The following is a 16,287-nucleotide window of genomic DNA, read 5'->3' as shown; positions in this document are numbered from 1 at the left end:
TCAAATTTGCACTGCCAGGCTGACACATGCACACAGACAACATAACACTTTTCAGTGGCCTTCAAAAAAAAGGAAAAAGAAAGGGCATTTTAGAAAACAAAATACAGAGACAAACCAGATGTGTGAAGTTATTGTTCTCTCATGTTGTGTTTGCTCCCTTGATTTCAATTTCACGCAATTACAACAAAAATCATCATAAGCAATTCTACCAGTTAATTCAGCACTTTTCCTCCCTGCTTCACATGTGCAAAACTGCTCCAAACTGCCCATGCGCTGCAGCTTACACAAAAATCCCTAGGTGTATACTACCCAGGTATCACTGTGGGTCACTTGAACCCCACAGTGATCTTTCCCACAATTTTATGAGGGAAGCTGTTGCATCTTAAGCTCTGTGTGAAAGTTACCATCAGACATCTATTGTAGAACTGATAAAAACGCTGCATGAAGAGAGGGAGCACGGTTGTCTCCTGCAACACTCCCATGAGCAGCACTAACAGCACAGTGGAACAGCTGCTCTCACAGGAAACATTCAAACCCAGTCCCTCCTGTCTATTTTACCATCCCATCCCAAATGCTGCAATTCCAAGAACAATGATTAGAGCTTTTATTTTTTTATCCTGATAGAATAACTCTGATCTGATTGTAAGTATTAGTTCTTTTGATGACATTCAGTCTCTGCCTTTAAAAATTTTACAGATACACTGAACTTAATTAAAATGTTAACATTGTCAAAATACAGACACTAAGCAATCAAAACTGGCTTAATTTCAAAAGACAGAAAACCAAATGTTTTCTTTATTTCTTTGCTTAACATTTTCTACCCATTTCATGCTGCTGTTTGTATAATGTTCTGATCATAAAGGTTTCCTAACCACCAATGGAGCTTCATTAAAACAGAAAATTCAGTGAAGAATTCTAAATCTTGATTAATCAGTTCCTTTGAAGCTTTGTTTTAAAATCAAATGCTAGTTTTTGCATCTCATAGTCTTATACGCCTCCTTAGGTGGGTTTTGAGTAAACCAAGCTATAGGTAAATTTTCACAATTGGGAAGAACTAATGACATTTAACCAGACTCTCTTCTACAAATCTACTACCCATCCTCCCCAAACCAGAACTGTCTATTCATACACTGTTATTCTGACTACTCATATGCTTCAAAGACAATGCTTGTCACAAATCTGAATGCAACTCCACAACCGTCAACACCACAAGCTTAAGGCACAGCGGTCTTTCTTATTAAAAGGAGCACAAATCAATAGAACTTAATAAGTGGGTCAGAAGCACTCTTCAACATTCATTCCAGCATAACCAAATGCAGCATCCGATTTTTTTTTCCAAATGCATACTTTGGAATGCAACTTTAACTTGGAGACAAATGAAACTTAAGAGCAAGAAGTCTGACAATACAACCTGAAAACTTTACTCATGTTTCAATGTCTAGAGGACATGTATCTACTCCTCTTTTAGCTTATGAAGTTTATGTCTGAATCACACTAACAGGGCATTAAGTCAGAGACCTTCCAAGTGAGCTGGTATCTATCTACATACAACTAGTACACGCTGCAACTGTGGAAATACATACATTAGAGAGTAACACTTCGTTCTTTTCTGCAATGTGCTTGATGCTGGCTGGAAGACCACTACACTTCATGCTTACTACGTTGCCTATAAGAGGCCCAACTTTCACAGATGTTTATAACACATTTAATGCCAGAACAACTGGCACTAAAACCATTTTGAGTCTCTAGGACTATATCAAGTTTGCCCCTTGGATCCCTTAAAAGCACCCGTATTGCAGCTCAAGACAGGTCTGAGAATCATTTCAATTTTTTGCAATATGTTTTCTGCAGCTGTGTTGTGTTAGACCCACACAAGGAATACACCTCATCTCTGCATTTTTTATTCTTCACATACAGTCATTTCTATAACTGAGTGGAAAAGACCTAGAAGGAGCAACAAAACTTAAAAATGCTGGACTGGTGATGTACTGTGCGTGTGAATAATTCCCTTAAAGCTCACTCTGGATGCAAGAGACCAACCTAACACAGAACAAGCAGACTTCTCCCTCTGCATAGCCAGTTCAGGGCAACACCACCTGCCTTTAGCAGAAAGACATAGGTGCCAGTACAACAAAGTGTTATGCTGACTGACTTAGCGCCTGGCCAGCACGCCATGACTATAAACATAGTATCTTGCCCCCGGGGTACCAAAGGCCTCAAAAATGTATTTCATTTCCCTAGCTCATTAGCTGAATTGTCCACTGTTTGGGAAGAAAAAACATTTCACGAATGTGCAGAAAGAGAAGGAGAGTAATTAGTATGCATTACTTGCCTAGCTTTGATTCATACGCTGTTGAAAGTGGAACAATTTAAGCCATTTATGAAGTGACTAAACAGCTCTGTGACACTTCCATAGCAAAAGTTACTCTGATAGATTACCAAATAAGCTTTTTATACTTTTCCCCCAAGCAAGTTTCTGACAAACAGCTTCCCCTCAAAATAATCTTGGTGTTTATACACAAAAGTTATAATAAAGCCACCATAGATGAAAGAAAAATGTCAGATTATTAAAGCTGGATACAAATTCATACAAACTGAGAGGAGCTTAATTCTTAATGGGTGGCAATAGCCAGCTGGCTTCTCTACAGCTTTCAAACCAGAACGAGCCCTGGATATACTGGAAATTACGTAAATTACCTTGTTTTCAGATACAAAATTAAGGATGAAGACTGTAAAACGTTGCACAGCAAAGCCACAAGAAAGCAAACAGTTTACAGCAGAGTGTGAACGGAGACTACAGCTTACCCATACATGTTCGGCAGTGCAGAACTGCAGATTTTACAGTGCAATGACTTTGAGGTAACCCATTATCCATAAAAGAGAGCTTGGCAACAAAAACCCACTGGGAAAAAACCCACAAACTTCTCATCATTAAGAAACTATTAACTTTCTCTTGGTGTGAACTCTGAGCAACTTCCAGTCATGTCTTTTTCTATTCTTTCTAAGAGACGCAGCATGAAGATCCCTAAACAAACCATCCAGTCCTGCGACCTCAGTAAGAACTTTATCCAGTGGCAAGACAGCTGTATACATAACTCAATCCAGTCACAGGAGGCTTCTGATCTTTTCATCTGCTCTTTGCATCTTATCTTATTTGGAGAGGGAAATAAAATTCTGAATCCCTGACAGGCAAATGTTTCACCCAGCAGATTTTTTTTTTCTTGATCTAAATATAGCACAGACTAAGAAACATCTGCTTGAATGAGCCTGCATCCTGTACTACCTCTTTCCTAAGTTCTTGGGAGCATGCCATTAGTCACTGAGATGGTATTATTTTAATTGTCTGCAACATCCTGGAAGTTGCAGTGTTTCCATCACGGGCCTCTATCCATTTAAGTCCCATCTCAGCCATCTCCTGAAAGACTGCAGTTAAATAAGACCCTTCTGTATTTTACTGAATGTGATCAGAGAACAATTATTTTTGAGTTAATACTTTCCCCAGGAGCACAAAGATATTTTATAAGAGTAAAATATCCATCTTTCACCATCAATTTTTTCATTTTTATAATAATGGCTTTTGGATATGAAGTCTGCCTTTTCAGCAGGCCAGGCAAAGAAAGGTACGCAGTTTCTGCATGTAAAAACTGCAAATTCCTCTTTCTGCCTCTGTCCCCCAGCACAGTGTTGCAGCATGTGTATTACCACAGGCACAGTTACTGAAGGAGCTATTATTTGTACAGGGTCAAATGTCGATAGTATTCCCCAACAAGTATATCTAGGTGCAGAAAGGGGCTAATGTGTGTATCTGTCTCTAAGCTTTGGTTTTCAGGACATGCAGCAGACAGAAAATGCATCTTTTTAAAAACAAAACCCGTAAGATGTTAAACCCCCTGGAGTTTGTCTTCCAGGGTCTTTCAGTGATATTCAGGATGTTAAATGCCTGTATTTTTTTTTAACTAGATAGAATTATCTTTAAAAGCTTCAAATATCCCTATCTATTCTACGGTTATAAAGGAATTCACTTCCTATTCAGCATAAATTCATCCTTTAAGCGAAACCAAGTTGCTCACATCTTCCTAAAATTACACCAACTACTACTATCCTGTTAACATTTCTCCCATTTCTTACCCGAACAAGACAGAAATGTCTATACCTTAGCTTAATACAGTATAAAGGCCTACTTCTGCCTCACTTTTACCAAGCACTTCGTGCTATTTCAACAGCACTTGGACCTAAATTTCATCCCTTTTTCCATGCAAAGTAGCTACCGGTATTGAAAAGCTCAAGAGAGAAAAAAAGCTGTGCTGGGGAACTGGATTCCAGTCCTACTGAAGCAGTAAGCCACAACACACTTGAGTGTGCAGCCACTGAATGTGTTTCTCGTTTCAAATTTAAAAAGTGTCCTCCTCAGCTCTCAGACTCAAGATGACCAGTAAAAGACTGGCCAGAGACTGCACTTTGTATCTTTTGCCAGACCTGTCACATTGAGCATTGCTGTGCTATAATGACACAATTAAAATATTAGAGAAGCACAAGCCTGAGAGACAGAGCCTTTACACTTAGATGCAGGCAATCCAGAAGATGCTCTGTTGCCTGGAAAGAGCACACAGAGGAGAGGGCAGCCTTATTATGACATGCAAATTTAACCTGTAGACCACCGGCACAGAAGGATCAAATACCCAGGAGTGATAGACAACCACAAGAGCAGGTCTGTCATCTCAGGATTCACCCCAGGATGAAAGGAATGCACCACTGTGTGATGGACACCCTTCCATACTGGATAATGCAAAGGAGAGCATATTTCTGGCAGTGAGACAAAGCAAGACCATTATCAACATTATCAACAAGCTTTTTTGAACCAAATAGACATGCCTCATAGCTAGATCTGAATGTATGGGCAGCACTGTGGGCAGAGCAAGGCCTCCTCTGCCTTCCCCATGCACTGGCACCCTCAAAATGCTGCCACCTTTTTTCAAAAGCTTGCACAGGCTACTGTTCATTATTTTGGTAATGAAGGTTTTTTATTTGAAAACTTAGCCAATTCCACTTCCCTTCCCTTTATTTCAACCTCAGTCTATTCTAGAGCAAAATCTAGCTTAAACAAGACAAAAAAAGAAGAGACATCTACTAACACCATTAAGCATACTGTGTATACATAAAAAATACTCTGAGCTATTTTATCATCAACTTGCCAGAATACACACAAAAGGTTATATGCAAAAAAATAACAGGCTTTTAAGAGATCATTCTCTTCCACTTACAGTCAGCCTGGTCTGTATTCCCACACTTGACTCCAGTTAGGAAAATATCTGTTGCTCTACTTTGGCACTACAACAAACACCTGGCTTGGACAGGATTTCAGTCTTCCCACTCATAGCTGCTGAGAGAGACATTTTGGAGAGAGTGTGTGTGTGCACATCAGTATTTTTGTGTGCGGAAGAGTTTGAACTCAGATCAAAACGCTGTTCATCTCTACTTTGTGACACATTTCACAGCAAACACTATTGAGACTCCTGCTGCTGTGTTTTGCACACAACCATTTCTGATAACTGTTTATTTAAGAAATGTTATCTTTTATCTGTGCAACTTTTTTCTCCCCATGTACCTTGCCATATTATTAAATGTCAAAAGGTACAGAAGTCATAAGGGTTTCACTGTCTTGCAATGGTCAGTTTCAGGTGTTAAATTGTATTTTATTCATCCTCAGGCTGGGAATCTGTCCAGACACAGTACTTTCAATGCAAAGATCCTGATAGGGATATTTATGATACCAAACACTTTTAAAGCTTGCCAGTGCACAGCTTAACTTCAGTACATCACTTACTGAGAAGTTTGGCTTATAGATTGAAATGTCTTACTAAAAATCAATATTCACAACCTTACAACTTTAAAACTAATAATAACGTAAAAGCATCACAATCTATATATAGCAAGCAACTGATTTCCTCAGATCACCACTAACCAAAATGAGTGATACCATTACACAACACTGTATTTCTGTTTTCCCTGAATACATCTTTTTTTTCCCCACCGAGAAACGTTGTCTACTGAGGTTAATCTATGAGGAGTCTGAGAACTTTTATGTTGTTTTTTCATGTTTGTAAACCACAGAGACCTCTACCAGCTTGTAACTACCTCACTAAAAAACTTCTGGAAATGTTCAAGACAGACAGTATTTTCCATGTGCGTCATAACAGGCTGCTGCACACATACCACACAGCCGCTTTGTGCACAGGTATAGCAAAAGTCTGTTACTTCCAGGATGAGCGTTTCGTGGCAAACGCATTGCTTCTGAAAGCAGAAACTGTGCTGATTTAGTAAGCACAAGCAGAAAAAGAGTACTGTGCAGACACTGAAGGGCTGATGCTTCCCAGGGAAGCTGGGAAAAGTTGTAGGCAAATTCTGTGTCAGGTATAAAGGTTATGTAAATCTACAGGGAAGAAGTTGTATTGGAATGCTTTCATCCAGATGAGAAGCATTCATTCAACATGAAGTATTTCTGGGGAAAAAAATAAAACACACTAAAACATCCTACTTCAAAAAAATCAAGGGATTCAATGGGTATCAGAGCCAGGTTTCAAACTCTCAAAACAGTCAATAACTCAGACAAACAGCTTTTCTCATCTCTGTGGCTCCCTCCAAACTGTCACATATAAACAGGGTTTTAACTCCTCATGTCTATTTTTTTACCAGGAAAACACAAAAAAGATACAAGAGACAAAATTCACCCTGAATACTTGAAGGGCAAAATGCATTGGCGGTGTTTTGATTTCTTCGGGGGTTTTTTCTGTTTTGAGGGTTGATTGGTTGGTGGGTTGGGTTTTTTGGTGTTTGACTTTTTTGGTTTTTTGTTTTTTTTTTTTTACTTAACAACTGAAGCACCTCTTTCTGGTTCAACAGCTAATGTATTATCCTACTACTTGAACTCCTCTCTTCGCTAGCTAAGTGTGCACGTTAACGTCTTCACAATACAGCAGAAAGGTTACGTTGCTTACAGGTATGCACTAATTCATTCAGTGATTTCCCACATCCTGCTGGAGAAACACAATTCTCCTGCCAATAAAGCGTGGATGACTTTCAGGTTTAGGGCATTTTTATCTTCCATCTGCTTTGTGATGCCTTCTCAGTGCTCCACACGCATGTTTGATAACAAACAACATGCTCTTGAAAACAGATCAGAACACAGAAAGCACAAGACAGCTTTGAGCTTGCTATTTCTTTGCACCTGAACCAAAGGACTAGTCTACTAAATATGAACCATGCATCTCACTCTCTCATCTGTATTTTTTAAGTAGAATGTAAATAAATAAAAACACAGCCTTCCTTACATAAATAAGTACTTTTAAAAATTTTCCTTATTAATTATAAAGGTCGTCCACATGACAAAACAAAAAAATCAACATGTGCACATCAGCCACTACAGCACCTTTTCCCCAAAGTCCAGGCTGCAAAAAGGCTACCATAGTAACAGCTGTGTGTGCTTACAGACTCAAAATAATATCCATTTTCCCAAAGTAATAAATCAAAATACAGATTTTTTTTTTTCCTTTTCAATAAAACATTATTATCTAGGGGAGCAGTGGCAACATGCCAGCACATCTGGATCAGCCTCCCGGAATTACTCAACGGTGACTCACAGATTAGTCTGCTTTTCAGTTTTTTGGATTTTTGAAAGCAAATCCTTTTACAGTCTCCATCTTTCATCACTACAACCAACTGTATTCCATTTAAAAACCATTCCAGCTGTTGCTCTAAGAAGAACAGGTAATGAAGAAATATATAGAAAAAATGAACGTGTTTCAGCATCTGACTGGTCCTGTGCTTCATAACAGGTAATGGACCAGTGCCATGTGCTTGAGAAAGTGAAATGAAAAAGCTGCCCCCTAAGGATAGTTTATGAAACAGCATTTATATTTTGTTTGAACAAGCAGAGCCCTGGGAGAGTATTGGCAAGGAAGCATCTAACAGAAAACTGATGGGGGAGCTATGTACTCATATCTAGAGCTAAAAAGTAATTTAATCCTGACCTCCTTCAAAGACCAACTGCCTTGTGCTTTTGTTTCAAGTGCAAAGCAGATGTTTCACACACAAAAAACTCCCATTCCTATGCTCCACAAGGTTTTGCTGAAGAAGCTACTTAGAATACTATACCACTGAACAGACCATTTCTCAATGTACAGCGAAGGGAAGGAACACAAGCTGTGATCCAGGAGCTTTTTGTATTTTCACCAAGTTTGAACACTGAGATTTAACATGAGCTCCAAAGAGAAACCAAGTGACCTAAAGTTGTCAAAATTTGCCACTATGGTAACTAAAATGCCTTACTGAAGACCTTATTTTTGTTGTAGCCTGTTCCACCCTCTCCCATGAGCTTATAAATTCATATGATCTGTGTTCTGAATTGGAGCAAAAAAATGAACTTGCTGAAAATTGTTTGGTTGAATTTTCTTTTTCCTGGTATATCAGTTCAAGCTTTGAAGAAGACTAAAAATTGCAAATATGAGGCAAACCATTGTCATTATCAGATAAGCTCTTTACTTTGCAAAGAACTGTCAATATACAAGATAAAAATGCAATGAGCAAAAGAGAGAAAGAACCAAAATCTTTCTGGGCAGCAGGGTTGCCTTAAGTAGCCTTGTGCTTCTGCCATACATTTCAGGCTCCTGAACTGTGTCAGTCTAACCATGGTAACTCAGACAACTGGAGAGATGGCTGGATATAAAAAAACCACAAGTGCACAGTATCTCCCCCCGCAATGCTGTGTTTTAGCTGTACCAGTTCCCTGATCTGACCCTCCCCCCCTTTCCCGTGACGGAACAAGCATGTGTACTTGCACAACAAAGCAGGCAGAAACTGCTTCTGAAAGCAAAAAATAAAAATAAAAAATTAATTAAATAAATAATTAAATCCTTAAACAGAACAACCACCCTACCCCAGCCCACTATCCACAGTGAATTACAAACTCAGTAAGTTTGTAAAAGTGAAATTCATCATACAGTAGGGGTTTTCATTATGTCCTATGGCAAGGTTCCAACAATGAAAGCAACATTAGATAATACCAGTTTTAAGGTTTGAAGTTTTACCTCTTTAACATGAGTGTGAAAGGACACAGACATGTCCAGCAGGATCTTGCGTTGCTCCACACGCCTAACAAAATCCTGTATCCGGTCTTCGAGCTGATGGGCAGCTTGATAAATTTCCTCCGGGTCACACTCCCCAGTCTGAGCGAGCTGTTCTGCTGCTTCTAGGAGCTTATCTGCATTGGTATATGTGTTCTGTAGAGAAATAAGTTAGTTTCACAGGTTTAAATGAAAAAAAAAGTAATTATATTTTAAAGCTGCTCCGCTAATGAAAACAAAATGACAAAAATTCATGTGTCAAGCGGATCATTTGTGAAACAGCAGCAGCACAGGAAGATTCAGAAGTCAGCTATGGCTGAGTGCCTGAATGGAATACTGTCCCAATACATCACAGGATTAACAAATGCAGATCAACAGTCCTGCAAGAGACTTGGGTCTAAGCAGAAAAAGAACAGAAGTCTGGTATCTTGTGTGCTGAGAGTGCTATGGTCCAGAGAAGAGACAGATGTCTAACAACTCTTAAAACTTAGAATTTGCAGTCTGCCTCTATAACTTCCTCATTAATTCAAAACAGGACTGAGTCCATGCATTCATTATCATTTGGTTGCTCTTTTTGAGCCTAACCTTGGGGTTTCATATTTTAGAATGGTTCTCAAAATATTCATCAAGAAAGCTTAGAAGGATGTTAACCTCTGGAGAAAACAGACTGAAGCCAAGTCTAGACTAAAGAAGCTTTGCTTATGTCACCACATCAGGTCTTCTGATAGGTTTGCACCACAGACTAAAAAAAGAAAGCATTCTTGACAATATAAACTACAGCTTTTTCTTTTCAATTCTGTCCTTCCATGTTTTCCCAACGTCAATTACACCAGGTAAAAATACTGCTGGCCAAGATAAATTAAGCCTATGCAAATGTACTTTTCTTTGCCATAAATATAGTATCACACCTCTAATTAACATTATAATATCCACAAAAGTTAAATCCAAGTCCAGCCCTAAAACTGTACTGAAGGGCAGGAAATAAGACCTCTGCCCCAGGATATCAAGCAAATTACCAGACAAGCCCAGGACAGATTACATGACTCAGTGCAGCTTTCATGTATTTGCGGCGGAGTTCCCCCTTCATTTATTATGATCTATTTATGTAAGGAATTAAATCCATGCTGTTTCTTGAATTTGACTATGTACCTCTTAGCCCTTCCTTAACTTTCAGCTTTTTAATTGCATGGAGGGGTAGAGAACTTCTCCCTGGTTTCCCTCAGCAAGGCTGCAGAGACAAATATAAGTATACCTTATTCAGTGGGGAGCACACTACTTAACACTCCAGACTGCTGTTTCAGGCCATGCTGGCCCAGAACACACTCTGATCTGTGCTTTGGTATTTTGACTTCCATGGTTGCAGCTCACATGTGTTCAAGGGGCAAGGTTGAAGAGCCTTAAAGGCACTCCTCAAACAAAAACTACTTCATCAATCCAGAGCACCACACCCAGTTGCAGATGGCTGAAACAGAAGTTTCCCATTTTAATGAAAACTTTATCTCACATGTGAAGCATTGTTTACAAATTCCAGAAGTATCTTCCGCATTACACAGGCCCAGGCATATCTGACTTCTCTTTCTGTAAACGGGATGGTGAACTGTCTGTATTCAGAAAAGATCACAACCTGGATGCTTCTTCAAAAGGGGTTGTGATTCTCAAATCTAGCAGCAGACACATGCCTTAACACACAAATTTCACTTCCAAGTAGAGCTGAAATATAACATAAATATTAACTGCCTATTAGAATAGACAGTTTGGAACTAACTACTGCCTTTCACAGTTTTCTGCTTACTTCTAAACAATGCTCGGAGGAAACAAAGGAGCAATGTGAAGATTTTGAAAATGCTGGTCCGAGGAGACAGCCACCAGTTAGAAAGCAGAAAGTTAGGCAGAAAGAGCAGGAGTTCTCCCATGATGCTGCTTATGCCAGTTTCCTAAACTGGCAAAGACTTCACCGTGAAAAACTTTCCTCGGAATATCTCCACTAGCATATCCTCCCCAAATCCCAGGGGAAAGGAAGCAGCCCTGTAAGAGCTTCAAGATGACCTGTAGTCCATCCCTCTGTGCCCCAAGATCTGAGTCTTTAATAGGCATTCTTCTCCAAAAGGCTGAAAAATTCTCTGTATGGAATTTACCATCTTCTGCAACAACATATTCCATCATTTTTCCAGTCTTCCTGTTGAGAAACCTTTTCTACATATTCTTCACAAAAAACAAACACCATATGTTTAGAAAGCATATGAAGTGGCACATCATAGAAAACCCAAAGGCTAAATTTTAGTGCAGAAATAAGTACAACTGACCATAAATACAGCAACAGGAGTGAGTGGAGGTATGGACTGAACTTGACACAAACTGGAGTTTATTGCACTACAGAAAGAGAAAAGAGACACAAATGGATGGAGGGAGATCAACAGAGGTATACAAATCATTAAAGGTAGAGAAAATTAAGATAGATTAGTCATTAACTACAATGGATGCTATCACATTTAAACATCAGACAACACACTTAAAATGAAAAAGCAAAATTCTTTTCATCTAAGGAGCAATTAAATTGCGTAACTCATTGCCACAGGATCTGGCGCACATTCCAAGACCGTAAATGGGTTCAAAAAGTAGCTAGCCTAATTAAGGAAAGAAAAGTCCATCAGTGACTATTAAACACTGGTTCTGATGTATCCTTCAGTTCCAACATCAAACAGGCCCAGATAACTGGGAAGGTAATTTTTTAAGCGTACAGGTCCCTTTTCTTTATGCATCTGATGATAGGCACGAGATACTGTAAGACATGGACCTTTAATTTGATGTACTGCAACCTTCATGAGTAAAATTCGGAACCAGTTCAAATACGTAACTTTTTTTTAATAACTTTAAAGGAGAGAGCAACTGATGGTGGTGTTTAAAAGGGGTATTCAAACACGAACTTGGAAGAATCTTTCTTGTGCATCTCTTGCACCAAGAAGACTTGAGTTCTTTACTCAGATGCAGTCTGCACATGGAGAAAAGAACTTACCTGTGGAAAAAGATCCCATTAATTAATTCTTGTCATATATCTTTTGTGTTTTTTGAGCATAGATTACTGTTAAAAGCAGACATAGATTATAGTTGAAACACAAAAAGCTGACTTAGAATTTCACGTGGAAACGCATGGATGGGGAAGCAGAACCACAATATTGACTTGTATCCAGTGTTTCTAAGTTGAAAATACATGCCCAAAAGTGAATCAATTATGTACAAATTTGAAGTCTTGACACTTTGACTAAATGGTCTCATGGACACAAAGATGATCATGGGGAGAGGGGAAAAAAAGAAAAAAGTGGGTAATTGAACTGGACAGGCTTTACATGAAGAGAGCAACACAATTTTACAAGGGTGGGTCCAAGTCCAAGTATGTATCTGTAGGAATTTATCAAAAGAATTTAGGGAGAATCATTAGCTGAGTTTTATCTATATATTTTCTGAAGTGCTAACAAAAAGTGTTGAAGAGAAAAAACAAACTGTCATTTCACATGAATTTTAAAGTGAATAATTTGTGAGACCACAGCCTATTGACTATGCAACTTCTTTTCTATTCAACATACAGCTGAATAATATCTCTTTGAATGCTGTTGAGGAAATGGCACCTCATTCACACTAAAAAAAGAATGAGGGAGGAACCAGAAAGGAGGAAAAAAGAAATAATAGTTTTTGCTCCCCTCAAAATCAGGAGTTAACCTTTGATCAGGAACATTTCAACATTACTGCTGGCTCCCTGCATTTCCTAGAACATTGCCATGCCACCAACACTTCACTTGACAGTACTTTCTCTCAACTTCTAACTAGAACTGACTGAAATTCTCTGATTATGCCTAGGGTCCTATTAAAAAATGAAACAAAACAAAATCACAACAACAACAAAAACCAAAATCCAAAATGCAACAAAGACATGGACCAACCAGAAATGTAGGTAGAGAGTCAGTCAGCTGAAAGTTATTGACACTTTAACAAAGGACTGCAGATTGCTGTTTTATACTTGAACATAATCTTCCTTGTAACAGCAACAACAGGAATGCCTTTTGGGGCCTGCTTATATCCAGTTTTAGAGCACATAAGAGGAATAACTCAGAGGGTGTGCCTTTCTTGGCAGTAACTCGCTACACATTCAAGAGTTAGAGATGAAAAAAGTACTTATTAGATCATTTTGTCCATCCTTCTGTCAATGGAAGATAGTCCCCTGTAGTATATTTAAGTTCTTTGACCAATCTAAGTTTTCTATCTCCAAAAATAGACTTTCCATCCAATCCCCTAAAGAGATAATTTTAAACTCTAGTAACATTCAGTTTTATGAAGTTTTTGCTAAGAATTTGCTTTACAATTTTCTACTTTAAAAGTATAATGCAAATTAACAAGACACTTTTTTTAACATCCCACTAACAGTTCTACACACTTCATCCCCTTTGGTTACTCAAACATTTTTTTCTTCTTTGCTCAAATAACACAGTATTAAGTATGAGATCATTCAGGTTTTCTGAAGTATCTTATGGAAATAGATTCTTGCTTGTCTGACCCAGAAAAGTAAGTATTTCCACATGGAAAATATTACGGTTCTTACTAAAAATGAAGTATTAGACATGCATTTGGAAAATCTAGCATATATATAATCAAAAATAACAACACCTATTATTTTTGAAAATATTATAGGAAATCAGTATTGAGGAAGCTTTCTGATGCTATTTCAAAGTCCTCGGTCACTGGAGGTCCGTATTTAAAACGAAATTTTGTCAAGAGCCTCATCTTCCACTAAACAGGTAAACTGTAAACACACTTGTGATGCATCCACCATAGTATATGTGACTGTTGAGCTCCTGCATGTCACTTCAGAATTTTCTAATAGCATTGTCTTCTGTTCTGACCGAAGGGCCACTATGTCAACCCTACATTAAGGACACTTTTCTTGATTAATGTTAGAGATTCTTACTCTTACCCATCATTACAACTGGACAGATATTGAATGTTACTAATGGGGAGGATTCTGGCCTTCAGCTTCCTTTGCAGGGTTTTATTCAGCTCACATGCCCTTTTAGAGGACGACACGCACACCAACTTCTTGTTAATGTCCCTGTATCCCTTTGAATCTCTATGTCTTTTGACTCTTTTTTTTTTTCACAGAAAAGTGTTTTGAAGTTCTATCAGTTCCACTTAACTTCCCATGGAGTCCTTCTATGGAAAAAGCATTGGTATCAGTGGTTCAGAACAGGAGCGCATATACAAACTGGACTGTATTTAAAGAACAAACTTCAAGCCAGATCAGCCAGTTTGCTGGCTCACCTGGTTTCCTTAGGAATCTCCCCTCTTCCTCCACATGAGATTGTGGTGAGAGGATTTGAGAGCTCTCCAAGCTTAAAGTCAGAAAGCAGGACTTTTAATTGATCTCCAGCCTCTCTTATTAGTTGCACAAAAGTTTAAATCCTAGAATCCTATAGAACTAAGTTACTTTTAAGGAAGAGCTTTCATTCTTCTGTGAATCAATATTTGAAGGCATACTTTTGAAAATAATAGTAATGATAAATAATAGCAAAGCAGCCCTGTTGTGCCCCAAGACTCCCACTCTGTGGGACTGTGGAAGTTTGTCTTTTTCTTATCAAAGCTGGAGCACAAAAGAGAAATGAAACAAAAACTTGCAACAGAAACAAAATAGTCTGTTCCTGCAACTGAATGTTTTGTAGTGCAGTTCCTTGTGCCCAGCCCTTCAGTGCAAAAGCAGGAATTTTTCGTTTATTTCCATGGCAAGTGTACAGTCCTTCATGCGATTGCTTTTACCTGCGCAACCTCTTCAAAGTCTTCATGGCGTTTCTGCAAAGCTCTGGCCCGATGCAGCGACTTTCCCACTCCAGTATGCTTGCTAAGAAAAGCTTCTCCGTGGTTTTCAATCCAATCCAACACCTGTGGTACAGAAGAGAGACACACAGAAACTCTGAGTGGACGTACTGAGTGTTACAACAAAAAGACAACTATTCAAGAAACTAAGAAGCTGTAAGGGGACTGCTTATAAGGAACTTACTGTTGGATTAAAACACAGTGTTGCCATTGAAGGACATTGACTACGTCTCTTAACTTTTCTCAAAGCAGAAACTAAGCTCAAACTAGCAAAATAGTATGATTCAAGATTATAAGTTTATTTTGAAGGACAAGCTCATCTCTGCACATTCATCAATTTGACAGTAATCTGATCTGAGTGGTGGGACCCCTCATGAGGGTCTCTCTAACCTGTTTATGCCTTCAGCTGACATTTTTCTGCAATGTAAGACTAACAGAGTTTGCACACTACTGGTGAATAACACAGTGAAATTTTATTTTAGATGAGAGCTCGCTTCTCCTTCCACAGTCAAGAAGAAAGAATCAGTAGTACAATTTTTAACTAACACAAGAAAATTGAGTAGAAATCACTGTGAGATAATGACAAGGTCTGTATTCAGAGCATATGGAGGAATTTGCCCCAATTCTGAAGTATCCTCTCAAAACATCACATATAATTGTTTATTGCAAATTTTATACCTGAAAAACTGATGAACAGAAGACATTTTAAGGGCATTAATGTTTCTACCACAAGGATTGGGCTGGCGGCTTTTTATAAATAGTAAAAACTGTACACGTAATTAGTTCCTGCCAGTTAACAAAAGTTATTCCTGCACATAAACCAAATTTCTGATGAGTGAATGAACAAAAACATCTGATCCCTCTCCAAACTAATACATCCTAGCCATATCTTAATTCATTAGTTAGAATGCATATGGTATTTAACTTTTTGGAAGATACTCAGAGGTCCAAGAATGATGTTCAAAATTAAAGACAACTGCATATAAGCAGTTTTCTTAAGTCAGCTAACCATTTTTATACAGTATTTATGTAGTGGTGTGGAACATTCATGCTAGGTGTTCTTTTTTTTAAAAAACATGAATAGTTCAGTTTGTTTTGAATATACCTTTCAAAAGCCTGTATCTTCCCTCTTCTTATTTACTAGTGTCCTTTACTCTGATTCCTGAAGTTGGGTGAAGCTTTTCCCCCCTTTTCTTGTACTGAAAGCATTTAATACTTAGTGTAACTAAAGAGAAAGATTTTTTTCCCCTTTTTGCTTCCAAACAGGTTTGAGAATCACTTCTGCAACATCACTCATGACTACATTCAACAC

At 38.4% G+C, this 16,287-nt stretch overlaps 1 protein-coding gene across 1 annotated transcript in view; it reads right to left on the bottom strand.

The window, feature by feature from the left end:
* TRIO (trio Rho guanine nucleotide exchange factor) overlaps nt 1-16,287 on the bottom strand; it is a 248,913-nt gene that overhangs the window by 125,141 nt on the left and 107,485 nt on the right. The window contains 2 exon segments of the mRNA XM_064661587.1: nt 9,084-9,275; nt 14,919-15,041. Of these exon segments, the coding sequence (XP_064517657.1) occupies nt 9,084-9,275; nt 14,919-15,041 (315 nt within the window).

The sequence above is a fragment of the Pseudopipra pipra genome, chromosome 1 (assembly GCF_036250125.1).
Source record: "Pseudopipra pipra isolate bDixPip1 chromosome 1, bDixPip1.hap1, whole genome shotgun sequence".
NCBI lineage: Eukaryota > Metazoa > Chordata > Aves > Passeriformes > Pipridae > Pseudopipra > Pseudopipra pipra.
This window is presented reverse-complemented; position numbering and strand designations above follow the sequence as displayed.